At 34.2% G+C, this 27,797-nt stretch overlaps 1 protein-coding gene across 2 annotated transcripts; it reads right to left on the bottom strand.

The window, feature by feature from the left end:
* Positions 1-9,775: 9,775 nt before the first annotated feature.
* On the bottom strand, positions 9,776-22,182 carry LOC114270630 (putative protease Do-like 14). 2 transcript variants are annotated; one of them, XM_082898634.1, is made up of 10 exons: positions 21,958-22,182; positions 21,748-21,885; positions 20,042-20,178; positions 19,592-19,905; positions 19,314-19,374; positions 17,385-17,515; positions 17,027-17,144; positions 13,667-13,759; positions 10,599-10,723; positions 9,776-10,064 (listed from the first exon to the last, which is right to left on the bottom strand). In XM_082898634.1, the coding sequence occupies exons 1-10, from the start codon at positions 22,034-22,036 to the stop codon at positions 10,004-10,006; spliced, it is 1,257 nt and encodes a 418-aa protein (XP_082754760.1). In that variant the 5' UTR covers positions 22,037-22,182; the 3' UTR covers positions 9,776-10,003. The 2 variants fall into 2 exon arrangements, with proteins under 2 accessions (XP_082754760.1, XP_082754759.1); XM_082898633.1 differs by lacking the exon at positions 9,776-10,064 and adding an exon at positions 10,173-10,455 and having other exon boundaries at positions 21,958-22,147.
* Between the last annotated feature and the right edge of the window lie 5,615 nt (positions 22,183-27,797).

Here is a 27,797-nt window from a genome sequence, read left to right on the forward strand (position 1 = left end):
CTTTTCGTGTCCAAGCCATGAACAATAAAATACCATGAAAAGTCCTTATCAACTGTGTTTGGATCATGGATTTGACGAGTAATTTGAAAAGAGAAATGAAAATGGTGTGTGAATTGTGAATAAAATATAAACTTTCACACACTTTTTCCCTTTTCATTTCCAAATCATTCTCCAAATTTATAATCCAAACACAGCCTTCAATTCTTGTAGTTACTTGAACATGCAATATCTGCCACCACCAGTGACCCAATCATGAACAAAAATACCATGAAAAGCCAAGTTGTCTGTCAAAATCGAAGCAATAAACAAGATTTTATTGTTCTCATAAACATTTTTTACAAACAAGTAGTGAACAAGTGCAATCCAGGCTACAAAGGAAAGAGGTACAAACAGTTTTGTTACTAAATTCAGGAAAAATAAAAGAAAATGTTTTGGAAAAATACTTTGAAAAACAGAACATAAAATTTTGGTCTGCAAAATTTGATCTGGGTTTTTGTAGATACCGGGCTAACATGACTAACAAGTGACCTTAATTGAAATACTCAAAAGTGAAAGAAAGAAAGGAGTTGATATGACTAAATAATGAACAAGTAGGCTGTTATAATTGGTGGCCGGTGGGTCATCTTGACATCATTTTTCTTTTGCTATTCAAAAGAAAGGGAATTGGAAATGGGGAGTTGCATCTCACAACATTAAGTCTCGAACCTAAGCATCACGCCTAGTAAGAAAATGCCTTAACTACTAAGCTAACCCTTGGTCTTTGCTTATGCATAATTTCAGCTCTTTCTTTTTTGTTCCTATGGTGTATTGATTTTTTGTTTTCATTTGCAAGATAAACTCTCAGAATTTTCTAGTAGTACAAAATATATTTTTGATCCCCTATCAAAGAAAAAAGAAAAATATTTGTCAAGTGTCAATCCTTTGTTTGCTAACTTGTTACTTTAGTGTTGCGACTGTTGTGATGGAAATATCACCCTCTGTCCAATTTCTAAAATTTAATTTTTTTAGCCACTGTCTGGCCCTAAACCATGGAAAGACACTGCTGGATCATAGCAATGAAATTTGTGTATTGCTTGTGTATCGTTAGAGCGTGAGCTATTTCCAAAGAAATTTTTGGTGGGCTATGTTAGTAAATGACTTTGCAAATTATAATTATTATTATGCTAGATTGTGAAATAGATCTTACGGACCTAAGCAATATTTATGCAGGGCAGGTACTTTCTCTATTCATATTGACCAATTTTCCTTCTTTTCTTTAAAAAATAAAAATAAAAATAAAAAAATTTGTTTTAACTGCTGGTTTTCCCATTTCTTATATTTTTTTGTTCTTACTATTACTATTATTATTATTATTATTATTATTATTTTGGTAAAGAGGGAAAATTTCATTAAAACTAATCGAGCAGATTACAATAGGCTCGCATGGCCTTAGAAACAGGGAAAGGAATCCAGTCCACACTGAGACACCCCCAGAAAACGATGAGCCACAACCCTATTATTAGAGGATCCAACGTGATTAGTGAAGAGGAGTCTAAAATCATCAATGATAAGCTTGATGATAGCCAAGCTGGAGTTGCCAAACAATCCTTTAAACTATGGATTACAACAGCTGCATAACTTTCTTTGTTCTTTTGTTACTTCCTCAAATCAAAGTTGTGGCTTTGGATGAGAATTCTATGAACGTGTAAAATCTAACCATTTGGTGAGTTCCCCTCACTCCCTATTGTGCTTAATCTTACCTTTGACTTGAAGGATCTCTAGCACATACGCATATGTTTATAAACTGTAATACTAAGAAAATTCTCTCTCTCTCTCTCTCTCTCTCTCTCTCTCTCTCAAGCACTTCTGTCCATCTCGGAATTCAAATGAAGTTTCTTGCTAATTGCCACTGCAAAAGGATTTCTAGAAACTCTGGACTTCCTTTCGTATTCTCTGTGAACATCACAGACAGGTCAATTGCCCTTCATGTTTTGTGAGTGCAATAAATCTATTACCCTTATTAGTATTGCAACCATTTCAAGTTTGATTTGAGTTATGTGAAATTATACTCTATTTTAGTAATAATTAATTGCTACTTGATTAGGACTTAGTATAGTACCTTTAGCAAACTCGCATAGCTCTGTCTTCGTGTTATCTCCAAACCACAAACCAACATTTCCATAACCACACCCACCACTAAATCTCCTCCCTTCACCTCCTCTCACCATGACCAATCATCACCTCCACACCACTCATTCCCCTGCTACACCACCAAACAGCCACCTCCCTTCATCACAAAACCACCACCGAACCCACCTCCCTCCATTACAAACTCACTTCCTCACCACTATAAACCCATGCCCCACCACCTCCTTATTCCATGCAAATGTTGAGCACGTGCACATCCCTTTTCAACCCTCAATTCATTTTGCACAAACCCAATACAATAAATATTTCAAAATCCTTCTCAACAATTCTGAATCATTATTTGATTTAATATGTATACTCAATCAAAATTATCAGACTTTGTATGAAAATGCTGAGGGATTTCTGGTTATTTGTTTTGTGCCATTATATTATGTCCATAATTCGCTAAACAAAGGCACAAATACATCGTGGACTAAAATTCTATAGTGAAATTTAATGCAAAATCCTCCACCACTTCATTTAAATAATGAAAAACAATAAACAATGGCTACTCACATAATTAAAAAAATAATAATAATACTTGAAGGAATTTCTTAATCACAATTCTCTTAAAAAACTAGACAAATTTACATTAAAATTAAATCTATTCAACAGACAACATAACAGAGATTACAGCAAGAATATAAGCATAAAAACAAAAATTGGGAATGTGTGATTCATTAGTGTTGTTTCCATTCCACAAAGCATGGGACAAAGTGGTGCAAGCTCAACGGATTAAAAAAAAACCACATGAGAAATGCACAATAATCAACAAATTACTGTGAAGAATAAAAAACTAGATATCCAGAGAACTTCAAGAACCTCAAAGGAACCTAGAAACTTTTCATTTTTGGCTTTGCCTATTTCATTGTTCACATGTGCACAAAAGAAGTAACTAAATCATGTCTAGCAAGAAAGAAAAAGGAAGAAAAAAAAAAATTCACATATCCAACTTTGATCAATTCCCCATACTGCTGCCTTGTAGTCTTTCCTTACACATAGACACGTAATTTCTTTAGAAAACGAGAACGGATGGCAAAATCAAAGTCATCTCTAAAAGCTATCAACCTAATAACTTTTTCATTCGAGTCAAAAATATGAGCCCCATTGAGCCATAAGCCACACGTATGTTGTTAATTTGAATTACTGTCAAGTCTATACTGCATCACATTAAAGTGTTGAAATAATGATGGTCAGGATTAATAGGAAGAGCAAATGCCTCCTTCCTAGGTTTAACAACTTGCCTTATTACAAAAGTATAATCGAGTTGGTTAGGGTGAGTTATAGAAAATACTTCCATCCCAATGTCTATACAATTTTTACTACCGAATTTACAGAATTCATAAGAATGAAAAAGTTTCATATCCATATCCTTGGTTTTCAAAATAGCTAGGTCATACTAGGGCGCTCTCAAAAATACATCTTCCTGAAAAGATTTACCTTCCTTGCGACGTACCGTTACAACATTACCCTCAGGTACCAAATGTGCGCATCTCAAAATATATCCATATCTGTTTATCACCACACCGGCACCATACTCACTACCATCCTCCTCCGACGATGACGATCTTGGAATAATCGGCCGTGATGATACAACAGCAACCACCTTTTTCTTCCAGTTGTACAAAATCTCTTGACATTGTTGGATTGGCATTGACATTAGCATTGGTGTTAAAAGTGGGTGATTGGTGTATACCGGTTGTGATGGTATACAAATAAAGGAATTAATTGAATAAACACTCCTTTTATTTAATCACAAACAAATTATACAAAACAAAATTATCTCTCTGTAAACTCTCATACTCTCTACTCTCTTAGAATTCTTCTTATCTAGAGATGTTGGGTGCGCTTGGTTTGTGTTTTGAGATAAATTTTATAAAAAAAAAAAAAATTGGGCAAAGAGTTTAGAAATTTTTTTGGTTTGTTTGATTGTATATTTTGAAAATAGTTTTGGAGTTTGAAAGTTTGGGATGATTTGATATTTTGTTGTAGTTGAGTAAATGTGTGTGAGAGAAAAAGTGATTAACAAGAAGAGATGAGAGAGAAAAAAATGATTGATTGATGTATAGGAGAGAAAGTGATTTTGGAAAACAATTTCAAAAAATTTGAACCAAACAAAATTTTGAAAATTTTTCTCAAAAATTGTGTCTTAAGATACAAACCAAACAAACCCGTTGTCTTTCTCTCTGAAAATTACATTTCTTCTTCCACTCTATCTAAAACAATCCATCAACCCTCTATTTATAGACTCCACAACTGTGTGTAAATTGTGTGTGCTACAGTGCTTCTCGAAAGCTAAGCTTCATCAATAGAGCTACCTTGAAGCTTCCACTTTCTTCCAACAGCTTCTATTTTCTTCTTTATTTTGAACTTCTCTTCTTCAACCTAGAATCCTCTCGCAGCTTCATCTCTTTTTTCGAATTCACCATCTTTAAACTCAAATTGAGTATGTTCTACCAACAATTGGCATTGCTGTCCTCTTTCGCTTCAACCTTTGACTTCGCATGCGTTTACTTTTCATGGAGAGGATGAAACTTCTTTTCATGGCAGCTTTGTATGAGACATTTTCCTCATCTAAAAATGGGTCTTTAATGCAGGGCAATATTCCAATGCATAAGACAACCAAATTCAATCAAAACCCTAAACCTAATGAAGACAATTACAGATCTGAAGAACGGACGAACGGACCAAGATTTCAAAATGAGGATGAGGTGTGATACAACTCAACTCACCATTTGTTGTGTTTGTTTTGCGGAAGAGCTCTCACCGCTATTGCCTCTGTTTAAATTATTTGAATCCGAATCATTTCATTTATTTTTAAGGTTTTATTGCGTATAGAATTCATAAATAAATAAATAAATCTATTTAATAATTATACTATTTTTATTTTATCGTATTTGTCTCTAACAAATATATTTTTTAAAATAAATTATTTATTATTTTAAAGACAAACGTGATAAAATAAAAATATTATAGTGTAAATATTCCGTAATATTAACATTCACACGTCAATGTGAACATTCATACTATAAAATAAGAATGTTTACATCACCAAGTTGCTAAACGTTCAAAAAATATTTTTAAGGATAAAACATTTTAAATATGATAATTACGATTTAGTGGATCAAATATCCAAATGAGAAAAAATTGATCCCTTCCACACTCCAATTTTTTTCGACTCATTTTAGACTCACAATGATAATCTAAACCGCGCATCTCGTAATTCCAACAATTTATATGAGTTATGCAAGAAACTAATTTCAACAATTTATATGAGTTATGCAAGAAACTAATTTCATTGGATATTACTAGATGTATGAATAAATTGTATCTTATTTTTTAAAATAGATGGTAACTATGAGTTTAAACTTGAACCTTTCGTTTTATAAAATAAAAAATGATTTGTTCATATATTTATCAATATTTGATGAAACTGATATTTTACACAAACGGTTTTTACCATGAGATTACGATGTAAAGTTCTTATCAATCAAATTTCCATTTATTTGCAAATTTAGATTATCGATGTAAGGAGGGGGACTATTTACTTTGTTTGATTGGAGGGATAAGATGGGACTATTTACTGTGCGGATTGTATTCTGGGGGAAGCATTCAATCTGGCGTTTTTTTTTTTTTAGTCCGCCGGACATGGAATCCAGCTGGACTCTTTATCCTCCATATGGGGGGCTATTGTATCTTGGGGGGGGACAATTTTCGGGAGACTATCCACTGTTGGGATTAGGTGGTGAAATGACTATTTTGACCCTCTACTATTTAATTATGTATTATATTTAATAAAAGTTAATAAAATTTAAATGTCTCAATTTAAAAATAAAATAATTTTATTTAACTTTTTATTGATGTTTTATTTGTTTAATTTTTTTATAGATATTTTATTCATGTTTTATTTTAAAATTTTGTTTATAATTTATTTAATTTCATTATTTAAATTTTAATAAATGTTTTATTTAATTATTATTATTTTTGAAAATAAATTTATTTAAAATTTTAATTAAAAAAATAACATATATTTTTATTGATATTTTATTTATTTTATTTTATTAATTTTTAAAAAATAAAATTATTTTATTGAAAAAGAGCAAAATAGTCTTTTGCTCATTTATCCTATCGAGTCTATCCAACTAAACATTAGATTCACTAAAAATAGTCATTTTCAGATATTTAATCCCATGAGAAAACAAACACGAGATACACATCTAATCCAACCAAATAGTCCGAGAAATTCACAATCTCAAAATTTAAGTCCAATAAATTCTAATCCCCTTATCCGGTCCGTCCAATCATAACCGTAATGTCTTTGGGCGGCTTGGGATGATTCTAAGACAATTCGTGTTCTTATTCGTACAGCGCATTTTAGTTGCAGAAGAATGGATGTCGGATTGGGTGATTATACTATTTTATGGGCATCCTAATGTTAATCAAAGGTCAGTTATATGGAATCAAGTTTCGAGTTTTATTGCAACCATTGCTCAGCCAGTTGTTATGATTGGAGATTTTAATCAAGTTTTGTATATTTATGAAAAACATAGTAAGGTAGGTAGACCTATTCAAGGGGCTAAGGTTCTCATGAATCTTATAAATGATCATGGATTTGAGACTTACCTTCGTCTGGGGTTCGTTTTACTTGGTCCGACAATCGGAGAGGTCCGGATGTGTCTTATGAGAAACTTGATAAAGCAGTGGCTACATCAGGATGGATGCAACAGTTTCGCCATGTGGTTCTTCTTGCTCTTCCTATTCAGAGATCGGATCATAGCCCATTAAGTCTGGATACGAACCCTGTACCTAGAGGAAGAAGGAATTCTAAGCAGTTTGAGGCGGCATGGTTGATGGATCAAGCTACAACGGAAATTGTTAAGAAGGCGTGGACTGTGAATGATTTTCGACCCATTAGTCTTTGTAATGTTATTTATAAAGTAGTTTCTAAAGTATTAGCGAATAGGTTGAGGAAAATTTTGCCTGACTTGATTCACCCATCACAAAATGCTTTTGTTGCGAGTCATCTTATTACGGATAATATTTTGATGGCTCATGAATTAATGGAATTTGTCAGGAAAAAGAAAGGGGGGAATAAGTCTTTCTTCGCTCTTAAGTTAGATATGAACAAGGCTTATGAGCAGGTGAGTTGGGATTTCTCTTGTAAAATTTTGGAGGTTTTGGGGTTCAGTCCACATTGGATTCAGTTGATTTACCAATGTATATCAACGGTATCTTTCTCGATTTTGGTGAATTCTCAACAATCTTATTGGTTTCAGCCAAATTGATATGAGGCAAGGGCCAAATTGATATGAGGCAAGGGGATCCGTTATCTCCATACCTTTTTATTCTAGTAACTCAAGTTTTATCATTGGGGTTAGATTCTCTTGCGTCCCAGGGTCTTTGTAGAGGGATTTGTATCAGTCGTGATGCACCGGCTATTTCTCATTTTCTTTTCACGGATGACTGTTTATTTTTCATGGAATTTGATTTGGAATCTATTTGGTGGCTCAAATGGTTTTTGGAAGCCTTTTGTGATCAATCAGGTCAACGGAACAATTATCATAAATCTGAACTGATTGTTAGTCCTAATATGGGATTGGCTCAGCGAGGTTTTCTTAGTGATTGTATTGGGATAAGATTGGTGTATAGACCTGGTATGTACTTGGGTGCGGGGTCTTGTAAAATGGATTTGTTTAGACATATTCTGAATAGATTTTCTGCGAAGCTATCGCGTTGGAAACGTAGTCTTCTTTCTTTTGCTGGGAGATGTGTTTTGGTTAGACATTCTCTTCTTTCAATCCGTTTGCATGTGTTACTTTATTTGTTAAATTCGCGGTATTGTAGGAAACTTTATGTGGAAATGCTCTGAGGGTAAGGGAATTACTTGGAAAAAATGGGATACTCTTTGCTTACCAAAGGCAGCAAGTGGTCTTGGATTTCGTGATCCGTGTTTGTTGAATCAAGCCTTGCTGGCTAAGGTAGCATGAAGAATTATTCAGAATCCCCAATCTCTTATTAGTAGATTTTTCTGGGCAAAATATTGTTTGAAAGATGTGTTTATGGAGGCTAAACCAAAATCAGGTTGCTCATGGGCATGGAGGAGCATTCTTTGGGGAAGTGATCTTCTTAAAAAGGGTTTGAGTTGGGTTGTCGGAAATGGTGAAAGTATTGATGCTTTTGATGATCAATGGATTCCTACTTTAACTAATGATGAGATGATAGGAAGAGGGAGGGGTAGATTGTTCAGATACTTTAAAGTTGCTCACCTTATTAATCAAATCAATATGTCGTTGTGAAAACCTTTGATTCAAACTCTTTTTCCAGTAAATATGATAAATTACGTTTTGAATATAAATCTCCCCCAAGTTAATGAACATGACCAGTTAGTGTGGAGACCTAAATCTGGCTTTTTTCTTGCTATGAAAGAGGGACTGACGGTACATCATTCAGGTAATTGGGTCTTTAGTGGGTGTTGGAAGAAGTTGTGGAAGTCAAGGATGCCTCCAAAATGGGCATTTTTTACGTGGAAGATTTTACATATAATTACCTGTTAAAAATTTTCTGATGCGTCGCAGTGTCTTAACCTGTGTGTTCAAGGTGTGGAGTAGAAGAGAAAGCATTAGAACATCTTTGTTTTCAATGTATTTTCTCTAAACACATTTAGAGAGTGTCTTAACCTGTGTGTTCAATGTATTTTCAATGTATTTTCTCTAAACACATTTCTCTAAACACATTGAGTTCTAGTTCAATGTAATTCCTTTTTGGATATAAATGATATTATCTTCCGTTTTCTCAGAAAAAATAGAAAAATGACAGGTAACTTTAAGATGATCTATAACATTTACTCACTTTTTTTTTTTTATCAAATTTAAATTTAATAAAAACGATACTCCAATCCTATCACCAAAATAATATCAAATGAAGTGCCAAAATTTTCATCAAATTGAGAAAACATTTTACCTTTCATCAAATTTCAGAATTGACCATTGGTGAATGACCAACCAAATGGGTAATTGGGAAACAACTAGGTGAATGACTAGATTTTGATCAAAATTTACTTTACGTCGGACAACTGACTAGAAAATTTACTTGACTAGAAAATTTACTTTACGTCGAACAACTGACTGGATGACTAACAAAATTGTTGAAAACAATTAAAGTGCATCATATCAAATCAAATCAAATTTTTCTTAAAGTTTTACTTCAATTTGTTGAAAGATTTGATGAACGATTAGAAAAGCTCTAAGAAAGCTCACTTTAAAAAGAGCTCCTTACCAACAAAATTTTTTGGGTGCAAGCCCCCTACCAATTTGAACATAGAATTGACCACCCCGTTTTAGTATTCACTTTGAATTTATATGTTGACATTTATTTGATAACTTTTGACACTTTTAGCCTTCGTTTGTGAAGTGAGTTGGTTTTTTTACTATTTTAACCTGAGACTAAAAAACCTCGTTTGGAAAGACTTTTTGGCTTTTTTGAATTTTTTGTGAGAAAAATATAATGATTATGGATTGGATGTGATATTTTATTTTATTGTGCTAAAATAGCATATTTGGTCTTATATGGCTATTTTAGCCTCAACCCATCTTCTCAAACAAGCCCTTAATTTCTTTACTTTCATAGCTAAACACTTTAAATAACCTCCAAATTTTAGTCACTGAGTGAGTTTACATAATAATTTACCAAATACTAATAAATATTTTTTTTTTAACAAAAACACTAATAAATATGACAATATAAGTTTAAATATAAAAAGCCTCCAAATAAAATTTCTCTTTTAAGCCTCGTGAAAACTTGAACCTTCCCAACAAAACACCACTGCACAAAGAACATATTATCGATACTGATATCGAATTCTTCCAACCGAAGCATTGCATTTTTCAGGTACTGGCCATCTGAGAAGACAAGTTACATGATACAAAATCAGAATGAAGCATAAAAATTGTAATCATAAAGTATAAAACCTCCCTACCAAAAAAAAAAATGCTAATAAAACCACTTCATGTCTGCCAAATGATTCCTCAAAAATTATAAATTATAAATTCTACAATACTAAAAAAAGAAGAATCTTACTCTTCTAATAAATCACTATAATTTATTGCAAGGACTGCCCACTTGCACTTTAATGTGGGTTAAAATTTTCCCATGTTTAAAAACAAGGGTAAATTTTACACAGACTAACGGGGAAAATTTCACAATTTCAATATGTAGAGACTGTTTCGACTAAAAGTGTGCCGAGGACATTCTAACCAACATTAAAATGCAGGCGGATAGATGCAATTTACCCTGCATCGCAAATATAAAGATAAAACAATCAAAAGAACCAAACAGTTTGGTTTGACAAAAGAATCTCATGAATTCACACCCATTTTAAAGATTGATATAAATATATATATGTAGACATATCAAAAAGCATACAAAATATTTACCTATTTACTTTATCCGCTCTAGTCTCATCAACAAACACTTCCAGATACAAACGGGCAGCATATGATTCTCTAATCACAATCACCCCCACAGTTTTCCCAACCTTCTTCCATATTATATTATAGAACTGATACCAGCAGGAGAAAGAGATTAAACCAACAATAGGAGAATAATGCAAATGGTAAATGAGCAATAGTAGGAAACCAAACTAAAAAGAAAAATATTAACAAGATTCATCATGAAAAAGCAAAATAGTTATTGGCAGTCAATAGACAACAAAGGCATCCCATAAATGACACTCAGCCACTTAATGGGTCCCACAATTAACTACTTTAACGACTTATCACAAGACCGGGCACCTATATAGGAAGCTTTTAGCCCCCAACCACTCGAACCAAGACAGCTCATACGAAATTTGTCATTTGTCAACAGTGTTACAATGAATACCAAATGCGTAATTGAAATCTATGTTACGAAGACATGGACAAAATCCCCTGATTGTAATCAACCACCTAAAAATTTCACTTCAATTGTTATTTTGTTTAGAAAGCCATGCTACACAAGCCTAGCCAGGGTTTCCTCTTGATGACCATCAATATTATTCAGCTTCAATACTCCTAATTGAATAGGACACCACCGGATAATGTCTTTTATGTGTCTTTTGGGACCTGATTTCATACTCCACACCAAATAAGCCTTCAGTCCTTTGATGTTGATCACAAAATTATTCACTGTTGTCAGATGTCATCATGCTTTGACTTTTAACCAATGAACAACCCTGAATTTTACTAATTCAGTTAACCTCCAACCAAGAAACGTTCTTTTTGTCTACACACCAATTCATTTTGATCTAAGTAGCTAACCATAAGGATTGACCAAGTGATAGCACCCCAAATCCAAGCTAACAAAAGTACACTCAAATGTACCCAAGACCAAAATTGCAAAAGAACACCACTATACCTCACCAAGATGCAGCAAACCAGTTATAGGGACTTGACAACCAAAATAGCGAAATTGGTGACTTATACGGGCTTGACAACAAAAATTAACCAGGCCTTATAGAAGGACGAGGAGAGACTAGGTGAACACAGAGAGATGGGTTAGGCCAAAAGATAGAGCTGGGTTATGGCAAAATAGAGATGAGTTAGGGAAACAAAGCAAGAGGCTGCAACACCTCGGGCTGTAAAGCACACTCCCATTTTCAACCTCACTTTCCATTTTGCTGTCTCGGAGTCTAAACGCTAATTAAAAAGCCCACTAAGTAAAAAGAAGAAAAGGTAAGAGGTTTGTTTGGTTTTTGAGAAAGGAAGAGAAGATGGGTGAGAAAGATGATATAGTTTGGTGTTGAGTTCAGGCTTGGGACGACAACAAAATCAGCCATTAAATTTTAATCCCATACCTTGAGAGTTTACGCTAAATCATCAGAGGAAGGGCTCCTGGAATAAAAAGTTTCAATCATCAGAAACGGAATGGATTACGGCTCAGCTCAGAGAGAGAGAGAGATGGGTACCAACTCTTTGATATTAGTTTTCCTTTCTCATGAAATCTGCTATTTCCAGAAAGGTTGTAACTAACATGATATTATATATCCTTTGCTATTTTCCCTATATTATTGGTAATATTATTACAATTATTGTTACTGCTATTGCTATTATGATAACTACTACTACTATTATGATCATTGTTGCTATGCCGTTGCTGCTGCTACTAAAACATTAAGACTATTAGTACTAATATTATTGTTAGTTTTATTATTAGCACTTTTATATTATTATTATTACTATTTTGATGGATCAGAGAGCAAAGGATTGTCTGTGCTCAAAACTTTCTTCATCACCACTTCGTTCACAAGTTCCAGACCAATGTCTATAGAACCGGACAGGACCGGCTGGTTCAACCAATAGAACCGATGACCAGACCTAGTTCCGGTCCGGTCCAGACGGCCAAAAACCAAGCTTGTTTGCAAGAACCAGAAAAACCGGTGGTACAGCCCGTGAACCGGTCCCGGTTTTCAATTAACCTGCTGGTTGCAAATTTTTGATTTCTTTTTTCTTTCTTTTTTTCTTTCATATATATATATATATATATATATATATCAAAATTTTGACTAAAAACTCTTACTTCAAGAATCACCTCCCATGAGGAGTCTCATTAGAAGCTTGAAAAGATTACGAAATTCTATTCCCATTTATAGGAAAAGATTGTTCAAAGAGAACCTAAAAATTCTATTTATCCAAAAAAAAAAAAAAAAAACCTAAAAATTTTATGTCAGATTCAATCAAATTATTTGAATCATATTTGATTGTAGGGAGAATTGAAAATTTTATTTCCCTCCAAAATTAAATTTAGTATTCAATCAATTTGTTTAGAGGAAATATTAAAATTTTTTAATTTCTTTAAAACTAAAGATTTTTTTTTTATATCAATTATGACTTTATTAAATATTATTAGTAAATACTATGTAACAATTTTTATTTCTGTACTTATATTTTTTTTTTATATATATAATTTATAATTATATTTTTTTATTATATATTATTAATTATGACGTCACGGTTCGATCACTTTGACCTGACAATTAAACCAGTGACCTGTCCATTCGGTCCCTTTTCCGGTTCACTCACCAGTCCAGTTTTCAAAATATTGTTCCAAACTACAAACACACTGACAAATATAAGCATGGCGAACAGCACAATTGGTAAATCACATGCAATACAAGATATCCACCAAAACAAAATCTTAGCATTTTTCAGTTATAAACTTCAAGCGTCAAGGAAACAAAGAAAATAGTTAAATCTAACTGAAATCACCAATAATGGATATTGTGCACCTAATTCGTTGGGATGACATTTATATGCTAATTGCTGATGGTAATCATAATGACAACAATAATGAGAATGAAGATAGTTATGAGGAAAGGATTATACTATTATAAAAGCAACAAAAAGCACAAGAAAAAGGAAGACAAAACACAGTTAATTATCTTTTTCCCCTCATTTTTGATGGGGCATTTCTATATATTGAAGTATTACAATGGAGCATAATAACAACAATGATAAAAGTGATATACCTCCAAAAAACCTTGAACCACCTTTTTTCCACATTGAACAATAACATCACCGTCGAGTATTCCAGCTCGTTCAGCAGGGGATCCTTTTATAACCTATTTGATAGTTTGGAAGATTAGGTAGTGCAGTCTGCAATTAGTAGGAATATCTCAACTGAAAAGGGCATTACATGCATGCATACATCCATCCACACATACATATGTATGCACACTTGGCAATTAACTCTCATCTTAAAAATTTGAATTGAGATATTTATCTTATCTAACAATCAAACACTTCAAACTAATGAACAACTTACAAAATTTTATTGAACATAATTAACAAAAGAAGAAATTAGCATGGAGTTTTAAGGGGGAAATATTAAAAATAGGCTAATAAATAATTGCTACTTTTTATTTCATGTAGGAAGGTTAAACTACTATGATCAAATAGCCTAAAGCTGAAACTCCAAAATAGCCAGCAATTGTAAAACACAAATACAACCCTTAGTAATGAAATGTCATTACAGTAATATTTATTAAGTGCGTTGTTTCAAACCTCACAACCAGCAGAACCCCGGATTATATATAAACCAATCCGCAAGCTCTTAGAACATTTATTATCGCCACAATCCTATGTGGCACCAGCTCTGGCAAGGACCAAACATCCAGCAAGGGGTGCAAAAGGTGTTTGAAATGGTTTCTTCGACTTGACAGAGAATAAGATGAGGTGACTGCACGGTGTTGTAAAAGGCGCGCCTAGGTGCAAGGCGCAGCTGCCTCGACTTGTACAAGCCCAAGCGAGGCACGTTTGAAAAGGCGCACCAAGGCATGCACCTGGGGGGCTTAAAGCACAAGGTACAAGGTGCAAGGCACAAAAAAGCACTCTCTATGAAGCACCGACACTTCAAAACAAGTGCCGTGTCCGTATCGGATACACGGACACTTCGGGGTCACGCAGACACGGCGGGTACAAGTATGGGACACACCGGGGACACTTCGGGGACATACCAAGTTATCTTTTACCCCATTTTATTTAGTGTTTTTGATAAATGTTGAACATTGAATATTTAATATTTTGTTCTTAGATTTAAATACTTAATAGATCAACCATAAAAATATATATAAATTGTAAGTGTTAATTTAAAAGTTTAAAAAAAAAAATTAAAATTATAGAATTAGAGTTAGTTTTTGTTAATATTGATTGTTTGTGGATGGTAATATTAATCTAGATAGAAAATAAAAATATATGAAAACATATTTTATTGTCTTGTCCCTGCCATGTCCATGCCCGTGCCCCCATTTTTTTTTGAAATTGTTGTGTCCCATGCTCGCATTCGTATCCGTGTCCGTGCTTCTTAGAGCATGCTTTATTGATATTCTGCTATTTAATTTTTGTTTTAATCTCAACAATTTTACATTTTTTTTGGTCTATGATGAAATTCTATGAAGCATAGGCACAAACACGGGACACGGCGATTTCAAAAAAAATAGGGACACAACAAAGGTAGGGGACATGGAAATTTTTTTTTTAATTATATATATGTATTTGCAATAAATAAAATTCTATTATTTTAATTATATATATGTATTTGTAATAATTAAAATTCTATTTTTTAAAAATTATATATATATATTTAAATAAACAAAATAGAATACAATATGATATTTATTATACATAAAAAAATATTGTATATATATATGATATTTAAAAAATGTTGTATATTTATTATTGTCTATTGTATATATATTTATTATACAATATTTATTATTGTGTATAAATATATACAATAGACAAGAAAGAGAGACACACACGACAAAAACAAGAGAGATGAGAGGAGGGAGAGAGAGAGAGGCGAGAGATGAGATCAACGATTGATTACGCTTGATGAATGGAGGTTGATGACAGAGACGAGAGACGAGATCGATGACAGAATTGCAGGTTCACTTTTCTCTTCTCTTCTCTCTCTCTCTCTCTCTCTCTCTCTCTCTCTCTTTTCTTCTTATTCTAGATTAGGTCGCTTCTTCTCTTTGATTAGGGTTTTCTAATTAGGGCTTCGATGAGGTCTCTTCTCTTTGATTACGGCTTTCTGATTATCGCTTCCATTAGAGCTTTCTGACCCTGCCATGTCCACTTCCATGTCCCATACCAAAAAAAATGGGACATGCCAAATGGCGAGTCTTGTACGTGTCCGGCACATGTCCCCATGTCCGACACCGCTACGACACCTATTTTGAAGTGTCTATGCCTCATAGATGAAATTATATGTGCTGCCACAGTGGATAACAGTTCTCAAATGGAAATATGTGCAGCCACACTTGATTAAAACTCAAAAAAAAAATGGTCGATACATCTAAATTTTCTTTTTTTTTTCTTTTCTTATTTTTCTTCTTCCAGCCTGCTGGTTCATATATATATATATATATATATTTTTGGTTAGGTTTTTTTTTCTCCCTTCTCCTTCCAGGTTCCAATTTTCTTTTCTTCTTCTCCTCTCCTTTTTGATGTTTTGAGATAGTTAAACTAAACTTGAATATTGGTGCTTTTAATGAATGTTGATTATTTTGCATTTGGAATGATATGATCTTTTTTGGGCTTTGAAAAATTATTATTTGCTTTAGTTCTTTCATTTTTTATTTTTAAATTATTTGTCTCAGGTGTTTATAAGTTGTGTATGCTGCGTTTTGGTTATGTTGATATCTAAATCATTAGTCTATGTTAATATATCTATTTTTTATCGAAAAGCTGCACCTTGCTGCAATGAAGCAATGAAGCGCGCCTCGCCTTGCCCTTAAGCCCCAAGAGACCTTCGGCGCCTTGGTACGCCTCGAGCTTTTAAAAACACTGTGACTAGAATTCATTGCTTGACATGTGAACTTATCCCTAATGGTACATTAAACCCAAATTATATACATATAATTCATTGCTTTTATGCCAACACTAAAGTAAAACTAGAAAAAGGATAAAGAACTTTATATCATTTAACTTAGCATTCTACTAGAGAAGTTCACCATGTTGAAACAAGATATCTAAATAAATATTTTGCAATTTGCAGTTATTCTGACACCAAAAACTCAATGTTCTAGATGTGTTCAAATTTCTTGTAATTATGTCATATTTGAACATCCAAAAAAGAAGGCTGCTAAATATCACTGTTTTTTTTCACCAAACTTTTCACCTCTAATGCGGTTTCCTATGTAGCATGATAAGCTAGTTTCAAATAAAGTGGGTTCTACACATACAAGTGGCTTTTATTGCATGAGTACACATGAGAAGTGAAATAAGGTGAAATAAATCCGGTGATAAATAGCATTTCTCTGTCCAAAAGATTTTGCCCCAAAGAATCAGGATCTATCTAAAATAAGGTGTAGCAAAGAACATACCTCTTCAACAAGAACACCTTTGGAAATATTGAACTTCGAGATAATCTTTTCCAACTTGCCTACACTTGCCGCATAAAGATTGGTCATTACCAAGCCAAGCCAAGGTCGACGGGATTTCCTACGCCATGATACAAACCATTAGACCCTCTAAGACGGCTTCATAATGCTTCCCATATATCATTTTTTTTAGTACCTACTTCACAAAAGATCTAACAAACTTCCAAACTACATATTTCTTTTTTTGTGAGAGCAGTGTGTGTGTTGGGGAGGGGTCGGGGGGGAACATAATTGAGGATATCTAGCAACACATAATAAGCAAAGTACAGACATGGAAGCTATGATGATTTGGAGAACATACCGATTTTTTTTAAATTGCAACAAGCATTGGGAAACAATATTGATCGGTAGAAAAGGGGTACAAACATCATCATAAAAATTGACTCCAATGACTTCTCCATAACGATTGATAAGGGGTCCCCCAATACCACTCTATCAAAGAAAATATATCATTAGTTGAAAGATTGCTAAAAATACATACAATCTACTCAAATAAAACCCAAAGCACAGTGCATTAACTCATACATACCACACAGCATACATCAATTATTTTCTACAACACTCTAGGGACAGATTGCACTCTCAACATGTATGCTCTACATTCTACCGCATACTGGATGCCTAAATGTGGACTACATTCAGCATATATATAAACATATAAGCAATTGTTGGAAATAAATTAGGATTACACATTTATTATAATAATATAAACTAGCCAGACTTGGAGCGGATTTTGAAGGCAAATGCGAACTCCGGCCTGAATCCCAATGGAGTCTGAACGAAAATCCGCCCCTAACCCTATTGAGCTCTTACCAACTTCCTTCCAATAAGGGCAAGGAGGTGTGGGGGCAAGTTAACATCTACTCCACCTCTAACCCTAAACATATAGCCTAAAAAGCACGGACACTTCTAAGAATGTGGTATATCCGTGTCGTGTCGGTGTCCGATGGACACCAACACTTGTTGGACACTTTCCCGACACATGTCCGACACTCGACAAAACATGCCCTATTTTTTTTCAAATATTTTTAGACCCGAACACTTGAAGGACGAACGTGTCCATCACTTAAATACATGTGTTCATCGATTAAACACATGAAACTAAATATAAATTTGAAAAAAATAACTTAACATATAATGACAGAAGGAAAACATTATAAGTGCTTGTTTGGCATCTTCTATAAAAGACAAAAAATCAAAAAATTACTAAAAAAGCCAAAAAGTTATCATTATTCACAAAAAAAAAATTATAAAAAAAATTATAAAAAAAAAACAAATTTACACAGGCCAAGTACAAGCCAACTGTGTATTGAAGTGATGGTAAGTGATAGTATAAATTTACACAGGCGGGTGCACAAAAAATTTACACAGGATGGTGTTGTTCAGCCCGTGGGGGCCCATCACTGGTCCCGTTTTGATAATCTGAACCGTTCAATGTGTAGAACTCATCGAGTGCTATATTCCTATAAAAAATCACATTGATCAGATATCGATAGCTATATGATCAAATCAGTTTTGTACAAAAAAAAAAAAAAAAAAAATAGACGGTGGATAAATTAACAGTTGACAAAAAAATAATCCGATGAGATAGCTATCGATATCCAATCAACTTGATTTTTCACAAACATATAGTACTCGACGAGTTCTACACATTGAACGGTTTAAATTATCGAAGCAGGACCCGTGGTAAGCTCTCACGGGCCGAACAGCACCGTCCAGTCCACCACACAACTTCAAAGCAACGAGTACTATATGGCTTCCTAAGCAATCACTATCAGTACACGCATAGGGGGCATTAGGGGTAATCCGGTAATTTTGCTATTTTATACAATATTTTAATACACATTTTTTCGTAAAAAGTCAAAAAGTTATCCCAAACAACCATCTTTTTTTCCTCTATTTTTTTATCCAAAGAATCAAAAAGGGCACTTATATAGTTCATCCCAAACAACTCCTAAATATATAGAAGTTGGTGTTATATTGCAATTTTTTTATTTACAAATGATATATTTCTATTTATGAGATATAAATATATAAAATTAAACATTTTGTACAAGTCTCCTACGTGTCGTGTCCAACATTTTTTTTTAAATTGTTGTATCCATGTCTGTGCTTCTTGGCATAGCATACCAAGAAAAATTAAAAGACAAAAATTCATCATCATTCACCACCAATTTAAAACCAAAACCAATATAGTTATAAGAGAGAGGGAAAAAAGAGAAATTATTACTTTTGTAATAATGCAATTTGCCCTGAAAAGCTCTTTGCAATCAAATTTGCAGCAGTCAAGACTGCACAGACAGAAAAAGAGCAAGTGTGAATAATTGTTATGCCACTTACAAGCACTGTGATCAACAAAAAATAATGCAATATTTGGGTAATGGATATCGTATACAATTAATCTTTGACAGACTGTACATGCACTAAGATATGTCTTACATTCTCTTAGTTGTGTAAGAAAATTGTAATAACGTAAATTTAAACATGTAAAGTAAATTTACTGTGTACCTGAATTTGCCAGGTGCAGCCATAAGGTCACGGGTTCTACCACAGGAGCGGCCAATGGCTACAACCATATCTCCCGGACAAAGTCTAAATAAATTTGAATGACGATGAAGCTGAAACGATTTGTAAGCCACCTCATTGTCCCCAGCACCAGAGATCTCACTTGGATCTACTGAGATTGAATCATCCAAAGGTCTAATGATTGCAGTTGGTAATGCTACATCTGTTTCAATACTAATAGTAGCAATGTTGAAGTGAAAATCATAAGCAATCACATGACCGTTAAATGGATTATCATTCATTACATAAACATCAACCTGCAATAATAATAAATCATACCCACCCAAAAAAATTATAGTAAGTTCTTTTAGCTAATTGAAAAACATTGAATAGTATTGTACTATGCCAAGTGTTTTATAATAAATAAATAAAAAATAAAACAACAACAACCACCTTAATGTCATCTAGTATAGCATTTGCATCAATAGGTGATCTTAGGAGAGTCGCAGAAGTTAAAATGGTACTGATGAATGTTCCATTAACATCCTCGCATTCTATTATAGTCCCAGAACATGCAAACATCTTCCCACCTAGACATTGAAATAAATAAGCAAAGTCTCTACATGTGTGTATAGCATTTGTATAAACATGAAAGCACATGCAAGAATGAAAACTTTCATTGTCAATTAGTTGAGTTTACAAAATAAGCAAAGTATGAACGAGTACATCTAATTAAAGGAAGAATGGTATGAATGGATTTAGAAATACAAAGCAAAAAAATAAGGGTTTCCACCACTCCCAACCTTGAACTCTTCTGTAAGGGCCCTCGCTCCCTCGCTCCTGCTTCATGCAACTATGGTTCAAAATCCAGGGGCCCAAGTCAGTTGCCTTGGTTGCCTACCCCAAGGTCAAACACAATGACCTGTGTTACATGGACTTTTCTAGTTCCTCCAAAGTACCCATGTCCACCAAATATGACAAAAATAAGGATGTGGGATATGTATACGACACCGATACCCAATTTGGACACTTGATCTCCAATTTTTTACAATGTTTGATGAATAAGAAACTCAAATTTGCTAGGAAAAAAACATTTGTAGCCTCCAACAATAGATGAAAGAAATTCTATTTTTTCCTAAATCCTATTGAATTTCAAGCACATTTCTACATAATTTATAAAACTTAATCAAAAAATATTATAGTATAATATTTAACAGATATAACTGTTCATAATGACACTATGTTTGGATTGAGTGACTTGGAAAGAAAAGAAAATAAATAGAGAGATGTGTATTTCTCTTACTTATTTGGATAATTTAAGTGGAGAGAAATGGAAAAAAACTCATTTCTCTTATAACTCTCATTTTCAATCTTCCCAAAAGTGGAGAGATTAGGAGAGAAAAGAAACCAACATATTCTTATATTTTCATAATGCCAATTTTGTCCCTATAAAAATAAAAGAAATAAAATGATTGACAAAATATACAAAGATTATTTTGGTAATATAACATAAAACAGTTTCTTTTCTTTTCCATTGTGAAATCTAACCAAACAAGGAGATAAATCCCAATCTTTTTTTTTCCTTTTATTTCTTACTCATCCAAACAAAAAAGAGAAAATCGCAATCATTTCTTTTCTTTTCTTTTCTTTTCTCTTGTAACTTAAGTAATTATTTCTTTTCTTTTCTCTTGTAGGTTCCCAAAAATAGTATGAGTCCCCATACCCGTATCCTATTTTTGGATACATACCCCCAATATCCCAAGATCTAAGTTTTTGAAGGTTTAACGCTTACACACGCACACGTATTGGATACTCGGGTCAAATCAAGGAAAAAATAATCACCAAATTTGATGAAAGAAGCTTTTGGGGACAATGTTGGAATTTTTAAAAAGGATTTGATGAAATTTTTAAGGGAGGATTGGAGTATTCAAATTTTTTTTTTTACCAAATCAAGCTTTTAGTTAAATTTGATCAAAAGCTATTGGAGCATCCCATATCAAATTAAGTTTTCAACCAATTGTTTACCCAAATTTGATAATAAAAAAAGAAAGAAAGATGAAATTAGAGATGCTCTAACATAGCCGCTGACAATGACGTATATGAAGGATAACATGAAGAACAATAAAGCATGACATAATAATGTGGTATATACCACCCACCTGTAAGGGATGTAAGACAAACAACTGAAGGAGAAGCTTTCAAAGCCGCTCTTTTGGTATCAATATCTACGTCCATATTAGCATATACAAAATGGTCAAACCTCTCCCCAATACTATGTCGCGGAATTACGAATGAACCTGTTTATATCATCATTATTAGAAAATAAAAATATATATAACGACAAAAATTTGTCCAGCCAATGTTTTTACCTTCCCGTTCAGGGCGTTTCCGTTTCCATGGGCTAACGCTATTCATCTTTTCTTCCGGTCGGCGATGATCAAGTTTCATTCTCTGGTGAAGATTTAGAAATTGATTCCTAACCCTAAACCCTAATCCCAAGATTTTGATCTTGCGAGGCCGAAGGTATATGCAATTTTCAATCAATAAAATTTACACATATATATACTCAATAGTATACATAATAAAAATAAAACAAAATAAAAATGAGATTTAACGAAAATAAATATAAAAAAATTATTTCTCCCATCTCAAAAATAAAATTATATAAAAATAATTTTCAGAAGATAAAATCATATAAAAATAATTTTATTTTTTTTTTTTCAAATGTCAAATATAAGGACAATTTCGATGTCATTATTAAACCAATTCAAAATATCAAAAAATTAAAAATTAAAAATTAAAAATATTTCATATTAAATAAATCGATTACACATTAAAAACCTAATAGTCATCCATTACATGATAACCATAATAATCATCCATTACACTATAACCACCCAAAAATATTTGTTAACAACAAATATACCCATCTATTACATGATAACTATAATTAATATATATATATATATATATCAACAAAAATGACCAATCATTACATGATTATCATCCAAACACATATTAAAAATTAATTTGATAAAAAAAATAATAATGTAAAAGATTTATCATTTTTATGTAATTTTATCTATGGTGGGTTGAAATAATTTTTTCACATTTATTTTTATCAACCTAGTTTATATTTTATCAAATTGACAACTTTGCCCTTGAAATAGAGCAATAATGTTTTTAATTGTCCTTATTTGAAACGATATTCAAAATTTAGGACCAAATATATTACAATTGAAATATTAGGAATTAAAATAACACAAGTCTCAAATTACAATAATCGTTAATGTAATTCGCCCTTGTAGCGATCCCGGTTTCGATCTTTCTTTCATGATTTGCCACTTCGACTAAGCCGATCGGGAGTCGAGCTGCCCGGTCAGCTTGCGAGGATCCAGGGAGCAGCGCCCCTTGGCGGGTCTTAGGGCAGCGCCTTGGCGGGGTTAAGGGACAGCGCCCCCAAAACAAATGCAAAATGAATTCGAAATTGCTTGTCCGCTCGAGCGGCCGTTTATACGCTCGAGCGGAGAATGTTTAGTTTCAGAAGTTTGACCTGTCTGCAAAAGTACTAGGTTAGAGTATTTGACGCTCGAGCGGGGCATTACACGCTCGAGCGAACCATGTTATATCAGTTCGTAAATCTGATATTTCATGTCACTTTTTCAGTCCTCTCTCTCTCTCTAAAACTCTCCAGAATTCCAGATCGAGAGCTTCTATCTCTAGAAGTCATCTTCTCTCTTTGATTTCTCCAAATCCATTGGGATTTAGATCTAACTTCTTCACCAAAATTGGTTATCATCTCGAGGGCTTCGTTGTGTGCGATGAAGATTGAGTTTCGACACCGTTGATTTTTGGGATTTCATCTCATTTCTTCTTCAAAACTTAAGGTAGGGATTTTCTTATAGTTATATATATGTTTTTGCAAGATCTAGATGATTTTCGAAATCATCCTTTAATTAACTTCAAGAAATTGATTGTTGATTTCAAGAAGATGAGTGATTTTGAAAGAGGGTTTAATTCATTTTCCTTTTAAAATAGAAATAAAAGGATTTGAACCATATTGATTAAAGAAAGATGATTTTTGAGAGATTCTTCTAAATATCTAGGAGATGACTTGTTTTTGGTGAGAAAACCTAAAAATTGGGTATTTTCTTTGAAAGATGTTAAAAATCCTTAGAAGATGTTGTCATATTTATTTTGTGTACCAAAGTAAATGGATGTTTTGAAAATTGTTTATTTATATATAAATGATGAATTTTGTGAAAAAAATGAGAAATGTTGTTTATTTTGAAAATTGTTGTCAAAATGTTTAAGTCTTGGATTGACTAAATTATTGAGATTGCTCGAAATGTGGGAATTATGTTATTCTCTTGAATGAATTGGATATAAAAGTATATATATATATATATATATATTCATCTTGTGGAATTGTGTTGAAAAGGGGATTGGGAATTTTGATCACAATGGTATATTGTGTGGAACAATTGAATATGGAAGTAATGTTGCATTGCATTATTAAGCATACATTGGCATTTCAATTCATTGGACTATGTTAAGATTTGGAAATTTGCATTGAGAAAAGAATATTGGGAAATGGGTTTTCATGAAATGGTTTTGGGGTAAATACGGTGGTAAGTCTTGATAGGTGATGTAAATGAAATTGTTTAAGTTGGCTTAAGTGTCCTTAGTGAAAGACCAGAAAGTCGCGCGGATAGGTGCCGAGCCTTGGGGTTAATACCGGTAAAAATGACAATTGGTAGTACTCGTATAGTCTACTTACAGACACCGACCTAGGGTGTAACGCCCCACTTTTTATTACTCGAAGTCATTACCAAATTTATTAGCTTGATTCAAGTTCAGAGATAACATGCAGAAATGAACTCTTTAGTCCCATGAGTAGAAATAAATAACAATTCTCTCATCTGAATGCAATTTAAATACAACATGAGCATACTGAATAAAATGCCCGAAGGCTTACATCATTAAAGAATCAAAAGAAGGGTGTAACCCTTTTTCACATATGGCATTCCGCCAACACAAAAGAGGCCTCGTGGCCAACAAGTAAGAAGATCCACATCTCGTAACACATCCTGCTTAACACCTGAAAAAGATTCAACAACGTGGGATGAATATATAGTCCAGTAGGGATCTCTACATGATTCTCAACAATAACAGCTTACAGATAGCTACGATCATGAATGCTCAATCTCGTACTAGAATAATAATGTGGCAGTTTATACAAAAGTATACATAAGTATAAGCTTTTCTCAAAACAGTCAATCCATTCAGCGCTATAAGCGATTTATCTTTCATTTCATTTCATTAACCCTTGTTCCAAAACTTTCACAACAATAACAACTTCTTAGGAAATCAATTTCTCTAAGCCCATTATCTTTCTCCCATTTTCCATACTTACAACGAATGTTCCCTTTTTCAAAACATACTTTCAAATACCCAATTTTCCTTCACACTTTCCCAAAATCTCACAATGGCATTTTGGTTTGTTTCCAATATTCATAACTATACATACATGCCTTCAATATAAGGGAGATAACAAATCATCAACATGTATAGAATCAACAAATGAGGCAACTCGGCCCTCCAAAACTATAACCATCACAATCCATGATATATTCAGATACACTGAAACAAAACAATAAAACTCTGCTCTACCAGCTATATGCACAGTAAGCCAAAGATACAACTCTCACAATGGTATGCTATTTTACCAAGCGCTAGCTGGAAGGGTGTGGTACCTTAGTGTAACAAGCCTGCGGGGGACCTCGCTACAGCTCGGGCTCGACTTTTGTCAGCCACGGTTCTAAATCTGAACCAAAGAGTCCAAATCCGACAAATCGTTTTTGAGAAAACAAATTTTTGAAAGAAGTGCCAAACATGGACTGCTTTGCCAGATACAGAGTCGCCACCTAAATATTTTTTTTAATGGGAAATTTAGGAAACCCTGACTCGGTGCCAAAAGGCCACGTGTCCGTCATCACCAAAGTTGCCTCGGCTCGGGAACTTGGGTACGATTGGGGAAGGTCACTTCGTGAGCACCCCCGCTCGCCCGATCAAAGATCGGCCTCTACTAACCATGATATCTATTTTTGAAAACATTGTGAGTTCTTATTCCGGTTATTAGCCTAGGTTACTATGTGATGCGCACAGCATACAAGTATAGACTGGATCGCCTGAATTGGAACAAAACATTTCATGTTTGTTTTTGAAAGATGGTTTGCTACCCGCAGGTAGGCTTAAAACATTTGATGATTTATTCCAATCCAAGTAACCCAACCTTCACCCACGGGCATTCAGGCAGTTATATCATATAAGCAATTAGCCTCATAGTAAGCATGCTATTCATGGCAGTCACTCACACGCATGTAAGGATGCTAAAGTATAAAACTTACCGAGTACTCCAAGCCAAAATAGGAACTCATTAGAAATCATGCATGATCCTAAGTATGCAGAAATGCCTAATGCAACACATGCAAAATGCAACTATAGCAGGCTCGGCTATTCTAAGATGGCATATGAAATGAGACAGCTAACATGTATTCAACTTGGGAATTGAAAGTACAATGCAGTTAGTATGATGCGCCGAGCCCGGTGCATGCAAAACAGATGAATGAATGCAAACATGCCATCATACTGTATGATAATTGAAATATGCCCTAATCTAACCATCATAAGCGGATAAATAAAAGGGAGAAAGACGTGGGGTTGGAAGACATACAACACACGCACGCACACTTATTACAGCATTGCCCTCGCTCGGAGGGTCCGAATAAATAATACAGTCCTGAATAAAAGAATATTACAGTCCAAATATTACAGTTCAAATATTACAAATTCCTAATTAATTAATGAATTAACTAAGAAAGTAAATAAAACTGGCATGCAAGCCAGGGACTGCCTCGCTTCTGACGGATGATGCATGTCTGGGTTGTCTTGCGCGGAAATCCACCGGGATGCCCCAATTAGCCTCTGTTTAGCAGTTAACCTTGGAAAGAGTGCTGAGCTCCGAAAAGTTGCTGATTCTTCATTTGCTGCAACAGAGAGTAGGAAAGGGGCATAGCAATGTATTTTCACAGATATATGCATACCTCGATCCTCGTGCCACCAATCACGCATACCGAGGCATGATGGCCGAGGAATCGAAATGCACAATTCAATATAGGATGAATGCACATGAAAACACAATAAAACCTAACTCCATCATGGATGATCCGAAGTGTCGGTGACTGGGAAATTGAGACACATTCCGTCACTCGGTGTACGAAATGCACCTCGTTTCCCGTGCCCGGGCTAACTCCTATTCCGGACACGATGCAATATGTATGACATGCAACTAAGATGCAATCCTAACATACACCATGCTATGAAAGTGAGATGCCTCGAAATGCGTGCACACGGGCACGCAAACCGAGAAAATGACAGAATGCAATCTAAGATACAACCTAGTATGCACTATGCTATGAAAATGAGATGCCTCGAAATACGTGTACACGGGCACGCAAACCGAGAAAATGGCAGAATGTGATCTAAGATACAACCTAGTATGCACTATGTTGTGAAAATGAGATGCCTTGAAATGCGTGCACACAGGCACGCAAACTGAGAAAATGGCAGAATGTGATCTAAGATACAACCTAGTATGCACTATGCTGCGAAAATGAGATGCCTCGAAATGCGTGCACACAGGCACGCAAACCGAGAAAATGGCAGAATGTGATATGGGCTTATACCAACATGAGTGAGCCTCAGCCACACTCACATAGGATGCCGGCGGATAAAAATGAAGTGCCTCGAAATGCGTGCACACGGGCACGCAAACCGAGGCGATGGCATACACAATGCGAATGACATGAAAATGTGATATGGGCTTATACCAACATGAGTGAGCCTCAACCACACTCACATAGGATGCCGGCGGATGAAAATGAAGTGCCTCGAAATACGTGCACACGGGTACGCAAACCGAGGCGATGGCATACACAATGCGAACGACATGAAAATGTGATATGGGCTTATACCAACATGAGTGAGCCTCAGCCACACTCACATAGGATGCCGGCGGATGAAAATGAAGTGCCTCGAAATGCGTGCACACGGGCACGCAAACCGAGGCGATGACATACACAATGCGAATGACATGAAAATGTGATATGGGCTTATACCAACATGAGTGAGCCTCAGCCACACTCAC

This window comes from Camellia sinensis, chromosome 12 (assembly GCF_055761805.1).
Source record: "Camellia sinensis isolate YWXY chromosome 12, ASM5576180v1, whole genome shotgun sequence".
Taxonomy (NCBI): domain Eukaryota; kingdom Viridiplantae; phylum Streptophyta; class Magnoliopsida; order Ericales; family Theaceae; genus Camellia; species Camellia sinensis.

Coding starts and splice junctions, on each gene's coding strand:
- LOC114270630 (XM_082898634.1), bottom strand. CDS start 22,036: ATGAAACTTGATCATCGCCGACCGGAAGAAAAGATGAATAGCGTTAGC. Junction 20,179..21,747: donor TTGTCTTACATCCCTTACAG/GTGGGTGGTATA, acceptor TTCAATGTCTAG/GTGGGAAGATGTTTGCATGT. Junction 17,516..19,313: donor CAAATTGCATTATTACAAAA/GTAATAATTTCT, acceptor TTTCTTTGATAG/AGTGGTATTGGGGGACCCCT.